This window comes from Ptiloglossa arizonensis, chromosome 6, assembly GCF_051014685.1.
Source record: "Ptiloglossa arizonensis isolate GNS036 chromosome 6, iyPtiAriz1_principal, whole genome shotgun sequence".
In the NCBI taxonomy this organism is placed as follows: Eukaryota; Metazoa; Arthropoda; class Insecta; order Hymenoptera; family Colletidae; genus Ptiloglossa; species Ptiloglossa arizonensis.
This window is the reverse complement of record NC_135053.1, coordinates 17,514,237-17,534,166: the sequence shown is the minus strand read 5'-3', so window position 1 is coordinate 17,534,166 and position 19,930 is coordinate 17,514,237. Positions and strand designations below refer to the sequence as shown.

Below are 19,930 nucleotides of genomic sequence, written 5' to 3'. Positions count from 1 at the left end.
TGGGAAAAAATTACTTCCTTTTTCATCTGCATGATCGTCTTTTATAAACTGCTTAAAAAAATGAATAAAATACAAGCGCAATAAAAAAAATACAACAGGAGTAAGAATTTATAAATATTTCAAAACGAAATAAGATCGTTATGGCGATTTCTATGTTGATTTTGAAATTTATTATTTCCGAACACACGATTGACTGTATACTTTGTTTACGTCTTATAGAACCTATGAAATGTGGTGAGATGTAATGAAATGTATGTAGATTGTTATGATACGTAGTAAGGGGTTTGTGTTTACTAAAGTCGAACCAGTTTTAGTTGATTTGAATTTTGTCTTACTATTAAGCATTTTTACATTAGCAGTGATTTATTTATTGATTCCTTGAAAAATGATGAATCAGAAACTACTGAAAAATTGGATTGTCCTAAATTCAAAAACACATTCCAATAAAGTGTATTATTTCAATACCAAAACGAAACAGTCTTCTTGGGAGGAACCATCAGCGATCCAACCCGAACAAGTATTGTACAATTTTCTAATTATCAATATTAATTACAGTAAGCAGATAATTAACAATGTTTTGGTACATGCAACTTATACACAATTGCTTTTTTTGCTGTCATCGTTATTAGCAATGTAACTTTTAACCTGTAATTATAATGGTATCATATTAAAAGTTTAATTTCCACTTCATTGTTCAGATCACAAAAAAATTGACAGGATCTCTTAAGAAATGTAAAAATTCAGTTCAAGAAGGATATGTCTCTGAAATTCTGTCTAAGACTCCCAAACAAGATGTACTTGAAACAGAAACTAATGAGCGAAAGAAACTTGTTGCTAAAAGGTCTATTCCAAAGGTACAGGAGAAAACCAATGAAGAAAAAAAAGAAACACCACAGATGCGAACACTTCGTGAAAAAATACATAAAAGAAAAGAAAAGAATAATATTTCTAAAATTCAGAGTCTTAAAAATTCCAAAGATTCTATAAAAGTAACATCTTCAAAGATTAACAAAACCATTTCATTACCATTGAATTTTGAAAGTGATATAAATACAAAAATAACTTATACACCACAAATGCAAGCAATTCTTGAAAAAATGCAAGAAAGAAATTTAAATAGTACTTCTAAAACAAAAAAAATAAAACAAAGTGTAGACAATAATAGTAACAGGAAACAAGAAGAACCAATTAAACCTAGACGATTGAGAAGCCAAAGTATGTATCAACAGAATACTGTTTCAGAGTTTTCATGTACTTTACAAAGTAAAAATAAAAAAGATGAACAACAGACCCCAAGTCTTGGTAAGCATATAATGAAATTATTTTGTATTATATTCTACATTTTTTCTTTATCTTCAAAGTAAATAAATTATAATTTATATAACTTTGAATTATAGCTACAGTAGAGAAGAGTCCGACAAAAAAGAGAACAGATGATCGGAGTTCAGTTGGAACTATATCCACAAAGCGAAGTCAAAAAACTTTTAAGAAAAATTTAGGAAAGGAACGCATGGAAAAATTAAGGAAAAACTTAATTTTAGAAAATAGTAAGAGTGAAACTTCTGAATGTGCTAGCTGTTCATCACAGAGTACTGCCTCAATAAATAAACATGGTAATATTTTTTAGTAATATCTTACTATTAGAAAAAAAATGTCATTCTAATATTATTATAATTATAGTGGGGAAATTACCAAGTATTTATAAAAATGCAGAAGTTAGGTTGGTACGTTTAAAAAGCAGACTTTCAAAGAATAAGAATAAGAGTCCATGTAATGTCCAATCTGAGAAAATTGAAAAACTATCTGAAAAATCTGTAACAACAGTGGATGACTTAGCGAATCAGTTCAATGAAGATTCCTTTTATGAAGAGATGGATTGGGAACCAATGCAAGATGAAAAAATTACCTTTGAAGTAATGTCACTTACACTAATAAGAATTAATATATTTTTTATTCAAAACTACTTTTTCAAACACTTTTTATAATATTTATGTAAAGATTTTCGAAAATGGGGTCTAAACTTCATTTATATTACTTAGGTCCAGGCTGTCAGAACACAACTTTGCGCAGAAAATAATACAGATATATCATGCAGTACATTTTGTAATATTTTAAATTGTTCACCATTATTGGAACAACAAGAGAAAAGGCAATTGTACATTGTTGTTGATACAAATGTATTTTTATCAAATATTGAAGCTATTGAATTGGCAAAAGAAACTACCTTCAAAATTTATGATCAACCAGTAATTGTAATACCATGGACGGTTATACGTGTAAGTAATATATTAATAATAGATAATGTATGTCTTATGAAATCATTATAAGTTTTTTTTTTACAGGAGCTTGATTACATTAAAGATGATAATGGTAAAACAAAATCAGTAACATTGTGTGTAAAAGCAAGGAAAGCTGTAAATTACATTAACAAACTTTTTTCTTCTAAACATCCACGTATAATCGGCCAAACGCGAGAAGACGTTGCAAGAAATAAAGAAAAATTTTCAATTGATTGTCCAGACGATGAGATTTTACAGACGTGTTTACAAATTCGTGATTTTGAAAAGTCTGTGGTAAGTTAATGATTATATATCTGTCAATTAATAAATTCGGTAATAAATTCAAATTTTCATTTTTGACGTAGGTGTTATTATCATACGATATAAATCTTTGCAATAAAGCAATGGTTTATGATATTATGACCCTTGGAAGGAATGATCCTTTCGAAAAGATCGATTATTTGAATGCAACGAATTATGTAAACAAATCGTCTAGTGAGTCTAACGAACAAGATACAGGAAGATTGAGTCTGAATTCTGTATCTATTTTAAATCAAAAACAATGTGTAGCTGATGAAATCCTTGACGATGCAAAAAATGTTATAAGAGATTTTTTGACAGTGGCAAGTATAACAGGCATAAATAAAATGTATATGTAGTATATTATGTTACAAAAAAAAATGTTCTATGACATTTATAAACAAATTTGTTTGCAGGTAATTAGCAAAGAAATGCGTTCATTGTATGGAGATTCTTGGGAGAAGTATGTTATTATACAACCACCTTGGACAATTGTTACTGTTTTACAGTGTGCTATAAAACATTGGATAGCTGCTGTTAGCGAGTCATTTCTAAGAAAAGCAGAAGCTATTCTCAAAGAATTGTTAGAAGTATTTAAAAATGTTTCTGGTAATTTTGTTGTAGTAACGAGGTAACATATATCGTTTAGAGAATCTTTACTGGTATAAAAAATAATTTTTTATAGGCGAGTTAACATTAAAAGATGTTAGTTATATTGTGGATAAATGCAACGATGTAATTCAAATGGCTAATATAGACAAATATCCTGATTTGATGCCACGAATTTCCCAAAAAATTGATGTAATTAATTTCAAATTTGTTGAATAATGTTATTGAACTGTCACTATTCATATTCATAAATTGCATTGTTCTTTAGGAGTTGAGACAAAAGTGTCGCAATTTTGAATCTCTAGTCATCGATCACGAATTATGCGATGCTATTGGAGTTGAAAATAATGTTGCAGAACGAGAACGTAGAGCGCAAAAAGCTTTCCGATATTTTGAAGAGGCGTACATTTTTGCTCGTGATATGTGGCAAGTTTTTGAATTTGATTTTATATGATGCAATTAAATATTATTTAGGACTTTGTGCGACAATGACATTAATTTGTATACGCACGTTTTCATTTGTGTTATATAGTGGATTGGCAGCTGAAGCTGTGAGAATGCCATGTAGCTTTCATTATACTATTCCGAATCCGCTTCCACCTCTGGATTATATAAAACAAATACAACCAGAACTTGCGGCTAATGTAAATAGACTATTGCACACTTTGAGCGCGTGAGTAATTAATTTCAAAATTATTTAAAAAAAAAAGGTATTATCACCTCCTCGATTATTCCTTTTTGCAGTGTAATAGAGCAAGTTAAAGATTCTTCTACAAACTATCGAACGGTAAAGAATCTGTATCAGTCTTTGATAACTTTTCTCCCTGAATCGGAATCGATAAGAATGAAGTTGACTAACGATGATTTAGCGCCCCTTGACGTGTACTGTTGCGTCAAACAGAAAAAGGAAGTATTGGAAACAGGTTTGCGCCAATTACAAGAACTCAGTACGCATTTCTGTAGATTAGCAAGCTACAGATGTACTTAGGCGTAGATATAAATCGGTAAAAGGTGTACCGAATTTGATTGTACTTTATTAAAAGTATATACACATATTTGTTTAAATCAGCACCAGTGTCATGTCATACAGTGTCACTTAACAACTGTGATATATTTTGTACAGCTAATCGTGTATCTGTAAAAAAAAAGGAGAACTATAAATATTTAACAATTTTTTATTAACAGTTCTATATAATACAAGAAGTAACTTTTGTACAATGACAAAAATAAAAATGCACAGCCAGAATTACAAGCGGTGCTGTATCGTGTTCTTCAATGATTTTTTTCACAAAATGCGCTCCAGTATTCGAGCGTGTTTGGACAAATTTAATTCCTGTAAAGTTTAGGAAATCCTCCCGGAGGTGGTTGTATCCAATTTTCCTTCGCGTAAGACGAATGCTGCGTTTCGATTACGTGGAACGTATATGCGTGTCTCGATTTATCGCTTCTATTTGGATATGAGAAATGTACAACTTGTCCGTGAATGAGGATACAGGTTCCTTTATTGACTGGCACTGGTCTGAAATTACTAAGTTGATAACAAGGTGCCGCTGTGTCGTAAATTAACAATTCCTTGGAATTTGGATCTTTGTTCCTGATAAAACGTCTGTGTACACCACTTTGATGCGAGCCTGGTGCGATCCATAAACACCCGTTTTCTTGAGTACTATCATCCAGGGCGATCCAAAAACCGACTAATTTCTCTGGATCAGTGTATAGGTATGTTGCATCTTGATGCTTTTTTACTAATTGGGGCAAAAATTATGGTTATTAAGTTAAAAATAATGTAATTATTATTAAAAAGACGTTTATTTATTTCCTCAGCTAATTCTTATTTAACTTTACCCTCTGAACCAATGCCCGGATTTTTGTATATGTACATTGAGTGGCAAACAGCAGGCTCTTGATAACCCAATTGAAAGGCTACTTCTTTTACCCTTTCATCAAATGTGTACTTTTTGAATGTGGGATGAAGCCAGTGAAGTGCGTGACCTACCTGTTGGTTTTATAAACAAAGCAATTAACGATGGTTGTTGTAAATTGTTAATGTACAATATCGAATTCAAATATTATTACCTTATTTAAAGATATTCGGGGATGCACCTTCAATTTTCCGTCGTTATCCAATGCTTCGGATTCAAAGAATACGCTGACTTTGTGAGCGCTATCCAAGAAATATTTGTCATTGGTCTGAAATGATTACGATTTCAAAATTGAAATATACCGACGGATACAACAATCGAGATAAGAATATCTTGATCTAACCTGTTGTAATTCTATCGTATTGAAAATACTTCGTTCATTTTCCGGAGGTAAATTTTTCGTGAACTCTTCGCCGCAAAATTTGAGTTCATCAATTTCTTCCGGTTGAAAGAAATCCTCCAGAACGACGAAGCCATTCTTCTGAAACTTTTGAAACCCAAGGAGTATTATTTTCTAGTGATGAATCTACATAGTAATTTGTGTCTGTGTGTGTGTGTATGCCTCTTAAAAGTATTTCTTACAACTGTATAGAGAATTTAAAACGGTAAGTAAAAACAATATCCGAGTGAAATTTACATATATTAAGTTGTATGTAAGTTAGACATATCGAAATTTAATCTTACAATGTAATAAGACACATTTAATAAATAGTAATTTAATACTCGGGTCGACCATTTATTTATAAAGAAAATGGACAGTGAAGTGTTAAATTATTTAGCAGTAAATAAACCGAACTATTTATACAATTTAAGTAGTGTTTTCAACGTCAAAACATCTAAATTTTGAGAGAAATAATTCTAATTTTTGTCTGTAGATGACATCATTAATTTTTGTGTATCAACACACAGCCATATTCATGCATATTCTATTTTTCTTGGTATGTACACATAGATCTATATGGATTAAGTATTATGTGTAATAGCATAAGTTGCAACCTTTGATCGTTGCTGCAGTGTTCAGTGCTGCCATCTGCAACTGGAAACTGGAACTATTTTTCTACAAACTTGAGTATTTTGTTAATTAATTACTGCTTGTACTATATAAAAATAGTTCTATCCGTTCACTGCTAAATGGTTTAAAAGTATTTTACTATTTAGTTTTTTTGTAAATCCAATTTTCGGTATGTGGAATCTAGACACATTTAATACTACAACATAAGAACTGTCAGCAGTTTGACGATGTTTTTAACTTTACAATGGGTTAAGCTCAAGCCTGGAAATCGAACTACGGTATTTAATACGTCATACTATAATATGTACACAAATCGTAACTTACAAATCATGTGATACAATTCACCGATGCAATTCAACAGTTGTCGCTACTCAAGAAACTAAACATTTTTATCCTTAGAGTAACTAAAAATTCAACTCACTGTGATACGCCTTTTACACGTAGAGACTCTTAATTACTCAGTGTTTTTATTCGTTCCATTTGAAAATTTGACGCAAGAGTCATTTTGTTTATTGTCATGTCTATCTTTCTTGTCGGAGGAGCTAGGAGATAGAGGATATAAACAGAAATTCCCTAGTCCGAATGCCGCAGAGAAATTTTAACGCGAACACGTCTTCGATTGCGTTTTTCAGCTATTCGATACGACGTGTCGCCTCGATTACGTGTGCCTGGGTCACGGAACCTCGCGAAGTCTCCTAGTTTATCTTTGCAAAAAAAAAAGGATATAGGGGAAGAGATTCTCATGTATACGTACTCTTCTACGAATTCGGAAAAATGTGACCGAGCACGTGGTATTTTTAGCGTTGAAACGCGAACACGTTGTAGCCAGTAAGCCGTAAACAGACGGAAAGTTATATTCCATTGTCATGGAAACTCGGTGTTTGTCATCTCTAGTCTCGGATATGATTTTCCTCTCTCTCTTGGTACGACGAACAGCACTTTGTCTCGAAATCGTAAAAATACCACGTGAGAGGATTGACAAGCGTGCAATTCCCGGTGCTTAATATTTTCCATCGTTGTATACCGGTGACGGTGTCGCTTTCGTCGATTTGTATTTACTGTCGGTGAAGATTCAATTCTTTATAGCGCCGTCTTTGGTCATTAAACACGATAGATAAGAACATACTGAGAAACGGTTAGGTTACGACGGTGATTTTTTCTTGGTCATTTTTTTGTCCCATCGTTGGCACCGTTTGTTTTCATCGCGAGCTCAAACGGCCGGTCGACGTGTTTGACATTAAACGCGATCGATATAATTTGCGCTGCTATAAATGTTCGGAATAAATTAAGCTCTGCTGTACATCAAGCTCGACTTGGCTCCGGTTCTCGTGTCACTGAGAGCTTAACGAATGCACGGGCTTGAAGTGTTACTGTTACAATTACTCATTTTGACTCCTGAAACCGTTCATTTGTCTGTCATTAAACGTATTTCGCTTTGTCTTTCCGATCGATCATACAATCCAACTACTTTACTTATAGCACCTATAGTTTATGAAAAAAATACTCTCGATCTTTTGAAATTCTCATTCGACTGATATTTTCTATCTCGAAAATATTTAACGAGTAGAACTATCTTGGAAATATCAACGATAGATTTAACGAGTTAACGATCTATATAGCTGTAGATTCATTGGCTTTACCAATCGTTAGCCAATCACGTATCGAAGCATGAAAGTGAAACTATGTTCTAGTTATGTTCACCCACGAAAATAGGCGCGCGATCACTCGACAGGTGGGTGGACCGTGTACGTGGTTCCGTGTAGTGAAATCACAAGTGCAAAAATAGACGTAAAATGTAAAAACGTTTCCACGGAAGCAACGTCTCGCTTCTTTATATTTATAGAACTGTCAGTGTGGAGATCCACTTACCGATTTGCCAATGCGTAATTACACTTTAAATGAATATTGCTCGCGGATTATTTCGCGACTTCCCGGACGTGTCGATTGTACAAGTCACATGGACGCAACATTTTCCGAACCCGAAAAATTAAAAATTTCGAACTTTTCGTTCGACCGTCAACGCAAAATTTTCGATCTCAGCTTCGAGGATACATTCCAAATTTACAAACAAAAGGAGTTTTCCAATTCGTGCAGTGAATAATTCCTTGATCCGCGGTACGAATCTACGTTGCCGCAGACGCAATCCCGGTGTTCAATTATTCCCGGTGGGTAAGTAATATTTGTAATTAACAAGTGTAAAGATTTCCGATTCCTGGGTGGAGGGGGGTGGGTGGGTGAAAAGAAAACATTGTTCGGTTCGTGGTGTCGTTTAACGAAAGACGAACGACTCGATAACTTCGATTATTCTCCACCGTGGGTTCAATTATTACGTGAACTCTGTACACCGCGAATCCTTCGAAAAAATTTCCCCGATATTCACGGATGAGTCAGGTGAGTGAGCGTGAATCGCTTGGCCGAGAATAGAAAGGGGCGCATGGGCGTTCATTCTTCTTCGTGAATGGACACGGCGCAGTCTTTCGCGTTTTCACGGGTCCACGAGCCCGGATTTCACGTGGTCGTTAGACGAAAGTAACGACCAGACCTCGGACTCGATTGTTCCTTCGCGAGAGACCGTATCCGAACGCCCCTTTCCTCCATCTATTTCAATTATAGAACTTTTAATCGACGCGCTAAATGCGGTAATTTCCACTTTCGAGCGACAATTTGTACACCGGGCCCGAGCAACGTAATCATTTCAGCTACTGCGTAAGCTTCTTCGAACACAAGGGACCTAATAAACGCCAATGAAAAATTATAATTTTCACAGTTTTTCGTTGCGTCTTCGTGTCATTATCATCGATAGTACGGCGAGATTCTCCCGATGGAAACCAGTCCAAACGCGACCCTGTCTGGATTATGTTCAACGGCGCGTAGTTCGAATTATTTTCAAATTTTGAAAATATTGACGGGTCATCGAATAGGGTCGTGTTTGTACTCATTTTCATCGGGAGAACCTCGCCAGTGCAACGATAACACTCTCGTGACGATACGACGAAATATACGAAAATCTGAATTTTGCACCGGTGGCGCGTAATGTGAGACTCGTTCGCTGTTGCTCTGTCTCACTCGCTCACGGGGCGTGTCCCATTCACTTTCCCCGGTCGGTGATACAGATTGGACTGTCTGCTAGAAGAATTTGCTCCGCTTTCTAGCGAACGAACGATTTTCGTCGGTTGAAAGTGTATCGAGAATGTACACCTTAAGACCAACTATAACAATTAGAAATGAAACAAAAATTCACGTGTATTCCACTCGATCTCGCCAACGAAATTTGTCAATTTTTACGTAAATAAATAAAATAGTAACATGATAAAATTGAACCGAAAATAACAAAACAAGGGACCCTGCTCTGTCAGTTACTTCCACATTTGATAAGAAATAAATAAATATAATTATACTGTGCGTCCAATTTTTCGCCCAAGAAATTTGTCAAATTATATTATTGTCGGGGTAAGTCAGAAACTGAAATACGGAATTGAGATACGTCTCGTGAAGTGCGATTTCCCGAAATATATAGGTTCTCGAAGTACATTGTACACTATAGCGTTCTGCATTGGAAAACATTCGAATTCTATTGAATTACGCACGATTGGTGAACGAGAAACATCGAAATTGCTGTTTGAACGATTGCCAAACGTCTCGAAACACTACAGAGATCTAATTCCTCGGTCCGGTGTTGAAGCTGACTATAGACCGGCTTCTCTGTTGCTTATTCAACGATCGAATATCTACAGGAGGAAGAGACGAAGAATCGTTAGATTATCGCGGGGCCATAGATCAACGCGTGGAACGTATCGTGGCGATAAATTATCATCGGAGACGGGTCTCTGCTCTTAGTAAACAGTGCTTGCCTAAAAATACAGGGCGTCCTAGTCTCAGTGACGCGCCACCTTTGCTCGTTGCCGCGCGGCCTCTTCACCCCCCCTCGCCTGCGCGTCACTCCCCGCGGGGTCTGTACAGAAGTTCTCTGGGCTGGAATTCGAGTCCCGGGTTTCCGGGTTACTTGGACGAGTTCTCGCGGACCGAGCTCGAAAAGTTTTGAGAGTAAAAACGAAATTTCGAATAAAATGGAAAATTATATGCGTTGTTTTTTTTTTTTAAGAATTCTCAATTCAAGTCGAACCTTGAAAATGTTAACAAATCGGCCTCTTTTGAGAGTAAAAACGAAATTTCGAATAAAATGGAAAATTATATTATTGCGTTGTGTTTTTTTTTTTTTTAAGAATTCTCAATTCAAGTCGAACCTTAAAAATATTAACAAATCGACCTTGCTTTAACCTCGAATCCCCAGAGCAATTGATAACCGAAAATTGATGCATTCGAGTACGAGTGGAAAAATGACATTTTCAAATATATTTTGGAAAAAAGTTTTTTTTTTCCCGAATTAAATTCAAAAGCCTACGTGACGCACTAGGGCACTTCTTTCGTATTGTTTCCATAGGCGATGTTTTGACATTGTTAGTACATATCTACGTGAACAATTATTTTCCCTTTAAAAGACCGATAGAATTTTACACAGGGCGAGCTTAACAAACATTTAACGTCTATATTAAAAAAACATGAGGGTCGTAGAAAAAGATCTCAAGTTTCAAGTAAAAAAATATTAATCGTCCCCTTTGCAATGTATAATTTTGTAACTTTTCCAAGTATAATTAAACAAAAAAAAAAAAAAAAATGTAAAGTTTAAATAGTCATATCGAATCACCAACATTATTTCGAGGTGTCTTTTTTTTTATCCAAGAACCATACACTGTCACACAATGTTTATTCAGATATTTATCCAGTTACACTAGACGGTTGATCCGATTCAAATCATTCACCATTAGTACCAACTATATTCGTCTAATTGTACCTATGAATACCTCACGAAATTACCATATTATTTTTGTTAATAATTTTCGATTATATTCACGGTCGAGATACAAAAAAAAAAATGTCTTCCCTCGAAGACATTTCCCTCTGTACACATTTTTCGCATCGTTAATCGAATTTTGTTCGATTTGGAACCGCGATGAGTCGCAAAATGCAAATATCTCTCATTTCCGGTATTGGTCTATTGTCATTTAGAAATTTCCAACTTGTAAAGGTCTAACGTATTATTCCCTCTTGCGAGTGGATTTTTACATGTCCGTGTAGGTTGGACGAAAAAGAAAAGGGGAAAAACGGGAGGGACTGTAAGTGTTTGAACGCGAGCTATAACGAGGGGGAGAGAACTTTTAATGAAGAGACGTATGTAGAGCGGAGAATACGCGTATTAATCTTTTCCCGTCGGCCGTTGGAAGGTGCGCGTCATTTTAATTGCTCCTCGATGCCCCACCGTAATTACAGATGTTCCGTGGTACGAGAGAATGCAATATTAATTTTTCTGTGTCAGAATTTTCGACCATCCGGTCGCGATAAGGATGACAGCGAGCGATGTCTCGCCGTGCGGTGGAATTAATTTCTCGCCTTGGGAAAAATCATCGCGTCGATCCTCGTTGATAACGTAAGGTTCTACCCTCGTTATAAGTCTCGTAACGTTACACGAGCGAGCGGAGACGTTCGTGGGGCGTGTTATTTCTGCGATGAACCGATACTTTTCTATGAAAAAAATTCTACGTTTTCACGAAATATGTGTAAATAAACGTGCAAAGTTTGAATTAGCTATTGTTGATAGTCTTCGAGTAAAAAATTCGCGACGAACCCACGTCTTTTTAAGAGTGGAAAATTCGATAGAATTTCAAAAATCGGAGACGTTCGTGGGGCGTGTTATTTCTACGATGAACCAATACTTTTTTATAAAAAAAATTCTACGTTTTCACGAAATATGTGTAAATAAACGTGCAAAGTTTGAACCGGTTATTGTTGATAGTTTTCGAGTAAAAAATTCGCGACGGAACCCCTTTTGTTCAAGGATGAATGATTCTTGTGAAGAACTTTCATTGGACAAAAGAAGTATAATAACCGTAATCGTGAGTTTTGGAAATGCATAACAATTATTACTAAGAGTCATTTTTAAGACAATTCCGGTTGGACTCTTCGACAAGGCCATATTTAACGCCCTCGATCATTATTAGTCTCCCTTAATTAAAAGAAATATCTTACTTGGGTTTCCTCGGAATAATTAACGTTCGTTTATTACGCTTACAAAAACATTTTCCTTTGTACTTTTTAAACGATCTTCCGTCACCATCTACCGGTGAATGTTCACCAAAGTAATATAAACAAATAAATAATTGATGTTACCAGAGACGTCGTTTCCTTTGAGGAAACAGCTCGTTCGAGGGGTTGCATTTTATTGTATAATTGTTCGCTGAAAACAATTAGAGAATATTGCTTCTGAACCAGGATTTCAAAATGGCGGACACGACGAACGAAACGAATACCGTGTATCAAACGTAGCGACAATTTTATCAAACGTCCAACTTACGTGGAACTCAATCGTCATTTTTTTACGTCGCTCTTATCGAAATAATGCGCATTACTGATACTGTTCAAGGCTTTATGATGTAAGCAGGGTCTGTTTGAAAAAACGTATCGACGTTTCGCCGTTAACTTCCAACGTTAAAAATTAATATCAAGAATACGAAATTATTCGCAATTTTATCGATGAATTTCTGTACAAAAGATTAATTCATATGTTTTTTTTTTTCAGGTAAAGAGTGATGCTGAATCCTTCACGATGATAAATTATATTTATAATCGTTCAAAATTATACTTATTATAAAATTAATGTTAAAAATTACATTTGTAATTGTTCAAAATTACATTTGTAACTGTTCAAAATTACATTTGTAATTGTTCAAAATTACATTTGTAATTGTTTAAAATTACAATTTCTAACTGTTAAAAATTACATTTGCAATTGTTCAAAATTACATTTATAATTATTGAAAATTACATTTGTAATTGTTCAAAATTATATTTACAATGATAAATTATACTTATAATTGTCGGTGGAAGGAAATGTGAAGATACATTTTCACCGATTGTAAATGGTTAAAGTAAATGAAAAACCGATGGTATACACACGTGGATATATATGCATCCACGAAGAAGTTGAGATCGCGTGGGAGGATCGGAAACGACTTTGTGTCGCCCAAGCGCGAACGAGATAACACGCGTAGGCCCCCCTTGGCCGCCTAATCGTCACCTTAACCGGAATCTAAAAATGGAAACTCGTGCGCAGGCAGGGTCGAAAGATGGTCACGGAGTCGGACCACGTGCACCGATTGCTTAAGCGGTCCACAGACGCCGATGCACGTCGCGATGCAGGTTTGGATACATACGATGGAGTTTCAGTTTGGGGTAGGCCAGCAGTGAACCTGACAGATGCTGAAAGAAATTACCATGACGTAGGTATCGAATATTTGTACGTATGTCATGCAACCTGCAATGTGGATTGATTTCAGGTTTGCAATTTCTAAATTTTAATCAATTATCGTACCACAATCTTACGAACTCTGTCCATTTGAATATCTTCGTTACTTTAATACGTGGAAAAGCTGCAAAAATTGTACTGTAAGATTCAAAGAAGTACATAATCCAGTAAGAATGTTTCTTTTCACAGGTGGAGGAGATCTAGAGGTTAAGTTTGTTTCTTTAAATGGAACGACTAATTTTCTATGCTCGATTTTGATCGTATAAGTAACATTTATTGTTTTAAACAAGGAAGACATTCGAGTGGACAGAGTTCGTGAGACGGACTGTATGTATACAGGGTGTCCCACGTAACTAGGGCAAAGTTAAATAGTTTTGGAACAGAGCATACTCTGATATTAATTCTATACATCTTTCGTGCATCGATGTATCTAAAAATTCAATTGTACCTATTTTTTGTATCGTAACCTATAGTTTTAAATGCATCGATCGACGCACATTTTTCTCCTCTACGAGAAAGTATTAAGGTACTTGTGCTCTAAAACTACTAGTTTGGAAGTTATCGCGATTTGAAGTTTCGAGCTTTAGAATTGGTCGAGGGGCGGTGATGAAGTCCGACAGTGGCCAATTAGGACAATGCGTGCGGTGGTGGGGGAGCTAGAGTGGGGATGTAGACACTCCCTTAGCCTTCTTCTCGCGGACGAACAGTAGCGATCTCAACTTGGAAACAGTCACGAATTGAAAGACGTACATTGTCGTTCGAGCAATGACTTTCAGTCAGTGATTCTCAACTACGTTGCAAAATGTAGAGGTGATACCACGTCGCGTAAACATTCATTCGTTTGAGTACGAGTTACGACTTTATTCTCGCGTTGTAAAACAATCGCGTGGATTATTTTTCAAATTCTCGTAAACGTACTCGGGGCGGGCTTCGAGTTTCAATCGGGATTATAATTTCGAAAATACGATACGAAAGGGGAGAGAACCGGAGTGAAAATAGCGATATAATTAACGAGATATCAATCGGGCTGACAATAATTTTCACGAATAAAATGGCACTGATATATGAGACATTACAAATATTGAGAATATCGACGATACATCATCGAGTGCAAATAATAAGCTAATTAGTAACACTTTGCTCTATAGACGAATAAATAAAATGGCGATAATATCAACGTCAAAATGTTGCATAAAGTGACGTATAATGTCACCGGGAAAATCGTCGATAAATCGGCAATAATTTCTGCGGTGTACGGTTAAACGCACGCTATTAACATATACCACGAAACGAATTAACAACGAAGCAATCGTTGCTTTTCTAACAAACTACCGAAAACGTTATCGATAACGATCCTAAACTTTTAAATTGCAACGTTCTTACGTTCGATTCGCACAAATTTTTATCAATTTTCTTCTTAACACAATTTGTTCGATTTGTTATTGTTATTCTTTCTATCGAAGTTACGATTAAGTAGTTTCGATATTAAAAAAAAAAGAATCCTTAATACTTCAATTTACCATCGATTATTTTCTTTTCTTCGATTAAAATATTCACGTTATTCGAAATGATTTGTACAAACGTTCGTTTGTTTACAAAAGTACAAAATTGTTATACTATAATTTTTTCTGCACATATATCTATATATTTGTATATTTAAGAAATTATGTATAATGCTTCAAAAGGTGATTTTCAAGGAAGGTGTCCAAAGTAAAGTCGATTACTTTGAACTACGCGAAACTAATTATTTCATCGTCTAATTAATTTTGCGAACGGATAAACATTCGTACAAATCGCTTTACCTCTTTCACTCCCGAAACTACATTATTGTTCACCCAGTGGAATCGGCTCCCGAACGTTACAAATTACTCATAATGACTTCATTCAATAATAATCACCACGTTAATTACGTTTTTACCGAAAAGGACCTAAACGATGGTTTACGCTTCACTCACGTTTCTAAACGTTTGGTTTAATAAATTACTCGTAACGACTTTGTCCAACAATAATTACCACGTTAATCACACATTTACCGAAAAGGATCTAAATTTTCGTTTGGTTACAAATCCTAAACAAATTACTCACAATGACTTCCTCCAACAGTTACCATGTTAATTACATATCTACCGAAAATGATATAAATTTTCGTTAGGTTACGAATCCTAAATATTAAAAATTACAATGACTTCATCCAAAAATAATTATCACTATATTACATTACATATTTACCGGAAAGGATCTAAATTTTCGTTTAGCTACAAATCCTAAACAAATTACTCACAATGACTCCTCCAATAATAATTATCACGTTAATTCAATATTTACCCAAAAGAATCTAAACTTTCGCCTCACACATGTATCTAATCGTTCAGTTACAAATTCTAAAAAAAATTACTCACAATGACAATAATATCTCAAATACATCCTCCGATAATAATTACCACGTTGATTCATATTTACCCAAAATAATCTAAACTTTCTCGTCACACATGTATCTAATCGTTCAGTTACAAATTCTACAAAAAATTACTCACAACGACAATAATGTCGCAAAAAATATCCTCTAATAATAATTACCACGTAGATTCCATATTCGCTTAAAAAAACCAAAACTTTCGTTTCGTTCACGTTTGTAAACGTTCGGTTACCATTCAGATTGCGTAAGAAGTACGCGCGAAAAGGAAACAAATAATCCGCGCGAACGATCCGGTCGATACGATGGAAAAATTGGCACGACGTGGGCATTACGTGTCAATAGATACGGTTCGATTAAGTCGTTCGCCCCGAGGCGTCTTCGAAGCAATTAATGCCGCGGCTGGTTTCTATATCGACTCGTTTGGGACGCGGGCCACGACAGGAGGATGCCGACCCCTTCGAACCGCGAGAGGTCGAGCTCGATTATGTCAGTCGTCTTCGATGACGACACACGGCCCGGTGTCGGGCATCGAACGACGACGACCAAGTCCATTGGTCCCTTCCCCAAATCCCCCTCCCTCTCCGATTTCGTCGCCATTCGCCGAAGAGGACACCGTATCGGTGTACGTTCGCCTCGAGACCGTATATAGTGCCGCCGATCGTTCATGGATCGCTATCGCCGGCACCACGTGGCCGCGAGTTTCGATCCGAGAGTCGCTCGATCGTCGCGAAAACGAAATAACAATTTATTTTTTCCGCTTCCCTTTTTTTCTTTTTTTTTTCTTGCTCCCGCGATAGCAAACTTTTAAACAAGTCGAGGAATATTTCAATCCTCTCAACCGATTCATTGGTGTACGTGTACGTGCAATCTTTCCGGGTTATCGTTATATGTGTATACGTGTATATGTATAGTTACATTAGGAGCGAATAGCAGAGGATCGAGAATAAGACCATCGGGGTTGAATTGGGGTGTGCAATGTTTTTTAATCGTAGAAAAGTATTGGGTCGTTCGGAAAGTCGTTTCGTTTACCAAAATGGAGAATATATTATTTAATGAAATGTTTGTACAATCTAAAAAAATCGTGTTTCATTTTCACCGAAAAATACTAAACGACTTTCCGAACAGTCTAATATATATAGAGAGAATCCTAATAAATTGTTTCTTCTTTTCTATTTTTCGATTTTTATCCCTCAAGAATCACCGAAATATCAAACTTGTATTTGGATATTTCTATTTAGGTTTAATGAAAAAAAAGAAAAAGAAAATTACAGCGATAAACGATACAGAAAACAAACGATAAAATGTAGGATTAAATTTGATCTATCGTTATTGTTATTTCATCCACGATGAGGCGAAGAGGGCAAAAGTGTCCAAGATTCAGCTGTACATTAGGTTGGATTAGGTCGTGACTCTAATCTTATCTGTTTGTTTATCCCCTACTCTTACGCAATTTTATTTAATTCGTATTGCACTTCGGTGCAGTGGTAACGCACTGTCATTGCGATTCTTGTGATTCGATATTTATTTTCAGCATCAAAGATCACCAAATACCAAGTATAATGTGTTTCGATTAGTAACAGTATCGTAGGAGTTTTTGACAGGTTGCTAGATTCAGTAGGAGTCACTCTTTAACCGAGAGTAACAATTATATTTAACGAGTGATTTATCAGAACTCATAGAATCGAAACAAAATCTTCATATTGTTCTCCGAAATCATGAGTCTCTTTTCAAAATTGTACAAAACAATCTTCCATATTCAAAAATCACGTACAGAATCTAAACGAATAAATTTTTCATAACGTTCTCAGAAACCTTCTACTCAAAATTGTTCGAAGTAAACTTCCATTTTTAAGAATCGCCTACAGAATCTAAACGAATAAATTTACCGCTATGCGGTCTGGGAAGAACGAAGAGATTTTAAAAATTGGTTAAAACACTGGTCAGAATCACGTACCTAACCGGAACCGATAAGATCGGTCACAGTATCATTACTCAGAATATTCGGAAAAAGGAAAACGTTTGAAAAAATCGGCTGGAACACCGCTCAGAATCACGTACCGAACCGGAACAGATAACATCGGGCGGTATATCATTACTCGGAAAGTGGAGAAAAAGAAAAACATTAATAAATCAGCTAAAATACTGTCGGTAGTTACGCGCAGAACCCGAGCGAATAACTCGAAAGTCGTGTGTCATCGCTCGCAGAGTTCAGAAAAGAGAAGAAATATTCTTGGGAAGCGACTAAAACATTACTAGGATTCGTGCATTAAATCCAAACGAGCACGCTCTGCGTTATTACTCGCAGATTCTCGGCGAACGGAAGCATTTTAAAATGCAGCTAAAATATTGCCAAGAATCACGAACCAAAACCTCCCCACCCTTCCCTGGTGGGCAACTCGAGAGAGCTATCGCTCGCGAATCTCGAGAAAAAGTGAACGAGTAAATTCTACTCGGTGTTACGAAATTCGTATCCCGTCGTTACGCGTGCAAAGGTCGAAAAGATCGATGAAAATCGAGGGAAACTTTGTCCGAAAACCGCGCGCGAAAAATTCATTGAGTCGGTCCGCGGTGTGTACAATCGTTCGTTGTAAACGGCGACGTAACGAGCCGTTACGATACGTTCGAAGAATAATCTGCCTGGTATAAAAATAACACGCTTGTTCGAACGCTTTTGGAACGCCGTAAACGCACGTGTGGTAATTTCAAAACAATCGAATCAAGGTTACGCGTCGTTTCCTCTGTCGCGTCAGTCGCGATTTAACGAATTCCTTAAAAAAATTGTCAGTTCAGATCAATTGGTTAAGAATTGTAATTTTCAATTTTCGATCGGAATTGCAATTAAAAAATTGCAACTCTGGATTATTCGTCGAATTGTGCATCTGCGAGAAAATATCGTTAATGCGGGACTTTTTTCATTCTTGTGAATTTTTACGACTGGAGTATTTTTCCATGATCGTTTCCATGTTTTCGTGAAAACGTTAAGAATTGCGCGTGACACCTTATGCGTCTGCTCGTAAACGCCGAGAGTCGTTCTATTTTTGTCAAAAAAAAAAAAACGGTTAAAACGAGCCAATGTCACGAATCGCGTCCATCGTTTACCGAGGGGGAGGCTCGCGGTCTTCCCGGAGCGACTGTCAAAATTTCGGGAGTTTTCGGCGGGGCGATTCCACGTGGTCGTGGTCGAGTAACGTACACGAGCGTGGTGGAACGGGCCTTGACTTTTGCTCGGGATAACGTAACGGGGTCGCGCGAGACACCGTGGGTAGCTCACCTGCGACCGGATGTCCTTCATCCTATTACGTTCGTCACAGCTGGTCTCGTGCTGGTTGGTTGAGTTTTGCTGCAACACGGCCGAGCGAGTCGGTGAACGCGTCCGCGACTGAGTGCTCCTACGAAATGACTAGGTGAGCGGGGAGCTCGCGCGCGAGGCCTTGATTCGGGTCGAGTCGCGCGGAGTCGGGTCGAGTCGCGGGCTGCCGTACGAATCGAATCGAGTCGTGTCGCGTGGAACTGGCTCGGGTCGGTTCGGGTCGAGTCGAGTCGGGGGGAGTCGTGCGCAGACGCGTGCCGGCCGGTGGACGTCTTTTCCGCGCTCCCGGAATCCACGCCGGTTCACGGGGCTGGAAAGTTTCGGCGCGGTTGAGTCACCGTGAGTCACTCGCTCGTAACGCTGAACGACCGAAAGTGGACCATCGCGTACGAGGGTCACCCTTCAGCGACGGGAAGAAAGAAAGAGACGAACACGGTCTGGGTGACGCAAAATAGAAGACTCGGGGGGTCAGTATTTTTCCTTTTCAGGTCAAAGGTGTTTGGCTTCTCTGATTGGATTTTTATTTACGTACTCGCACGTAAAAATGACGCGTACCCGCCGGGGTACAATCGAGCTTTTCCCACAAGTTTCGAGGACGCTTTCAGAACGATCTATAAATATGAAATTAAGTATATAAACGTATGAACATCGAAGATAAGCGGTGGACGATAAAAGGAGTAACGATAGAATAATATCGAAACAGATATTAATGTAAAAGTTTT

General features: G+C 36.8%; 3 protein-coding genes across 7 annotated transcripts in view; 2 read left to right on the top strand and 1 right to left on the bottom strand.

Moving 5' to 3' along the window:
* Positions 1-156: 156 nt before the first annotated feature.
* Positions 157-5,011, top strand: Swt1 (Swt1 RNA endoribonuclease). Its single transcript, XM_076315016.1, has 12 exons — positions 157-517; positions 699-1,302; positions 1,398-1,613; positions 1,681-1,913; positions 2,040-2,276; positions 2,343-2,573; positions 2,645-2,902; positions 2,996-3,188; positions 3,265-3,380; positions 3,457-3,614; positions 3,721-3,861; positions 3,933-5,011. Exons 1-12 carry the CDS (start codon positions 386-388, stop codon positions 4,174-4,176), a joined length of 2,763 nt encoding a protein of 920 aa, XP_076171131.1. The 5' UTR covers positions 157-385; the 3' UTR covers positions 4,177-5,011.
* Phyhd1 (Phytanoyl-CoA dioxygenase domain containing 1) lies at positions 4,348-19,334 on the bottom strand. Of its 2 annotated transcripts, none has more exons than XM_076315020.1 (5): positions 19,170-19,334; positions 5,454-5,591; positions 5,265-5,378; positions 5,034-5,184; positions 4,348-4,933 (listed from the first exon to the last, which is right to left on the bottom strand). In XM_076315020.1, exons 1-5 carry the CDS (start codon positions 19,188-19,190, stop codon positions 4,515-4,517), a joined length of 843 nt encoding a protein of 280 aa, XP_076171135.1. In that variant the 5' UTR covers positions 19,191-19,334; the 3' UTR covers positions 4,348-4,514. The 2 variants fall into 2 exon arrangements, with proteins under 2 accessions (XP_076171135.1, XP_076171133.1); XM_076315018.1 differs by having other exon boundaries at positions 5,454-5,597; positions 19,170-19,329.
* The window catches only part of LOC143148574 (uncharacterized), a 48,899-nt gene continuing 36,788 nt past the window's right edge, over positions 7,820-19,930 (top strand). The window contains exon 1 of one of the 4 annotated variants that reach the window (XM_076315022.1): positions 7,820-8,287. The gene's annotated coding sequence lies outside the window, so the exon portion shown is untranslated. Of the gene's footprint in view, positions 8,288-13,057; positions 13,461-19,930 lie in introns of those variants that run through there. The other 3 variants (XM_076315024.1, XM_076315023.1, XM_076315026.1) reach the window with 3 other exon arrangements.

Bases quoted from the DNA above. Each gene is read 5' to 3' on its own strand.
- Swt1 (XM_076315016.1), top strand. From the start codon at position 386: ATGATGAATCAGAAACTACTGAAAAATTGGATTGTCCTAAATTCAAAA. The intron at 1,303-1,397 runs GTAAGCATATAA...TTTGAATTATAG, and splicing joins ACAACAGACCCCAAGTCTTG to CTACAGTAGAGAAGAGTCCG. The intron at 2,277-2,342 runs GTAAGTAATATA...TTTTTTTTACAG, and splicing joins TACCATGGACGGTTATACGT to GAGCTTGATTACATTAAAGA.
- Phyhd1 (XM_076315018.1), bottom strand. From the start codon at position 19,190: ATGAAGGACATCCGGTCGCAG. The intron at 5,598-19,169 runs GTGAGCTACCCA...GGGTTTCAAAAG, and splicing joins TGAAGGACATCCGGTCGCAG to TTTCAGAAGAATGGCTTCGT. The intron at 4,934-5,033 runs GTAAAGTTAAAT...TGCCCCAATTAG, and splicing joins TCCGGGCATTGGTTCAGAGG to TAAAAAAGCATCAAGATGCA.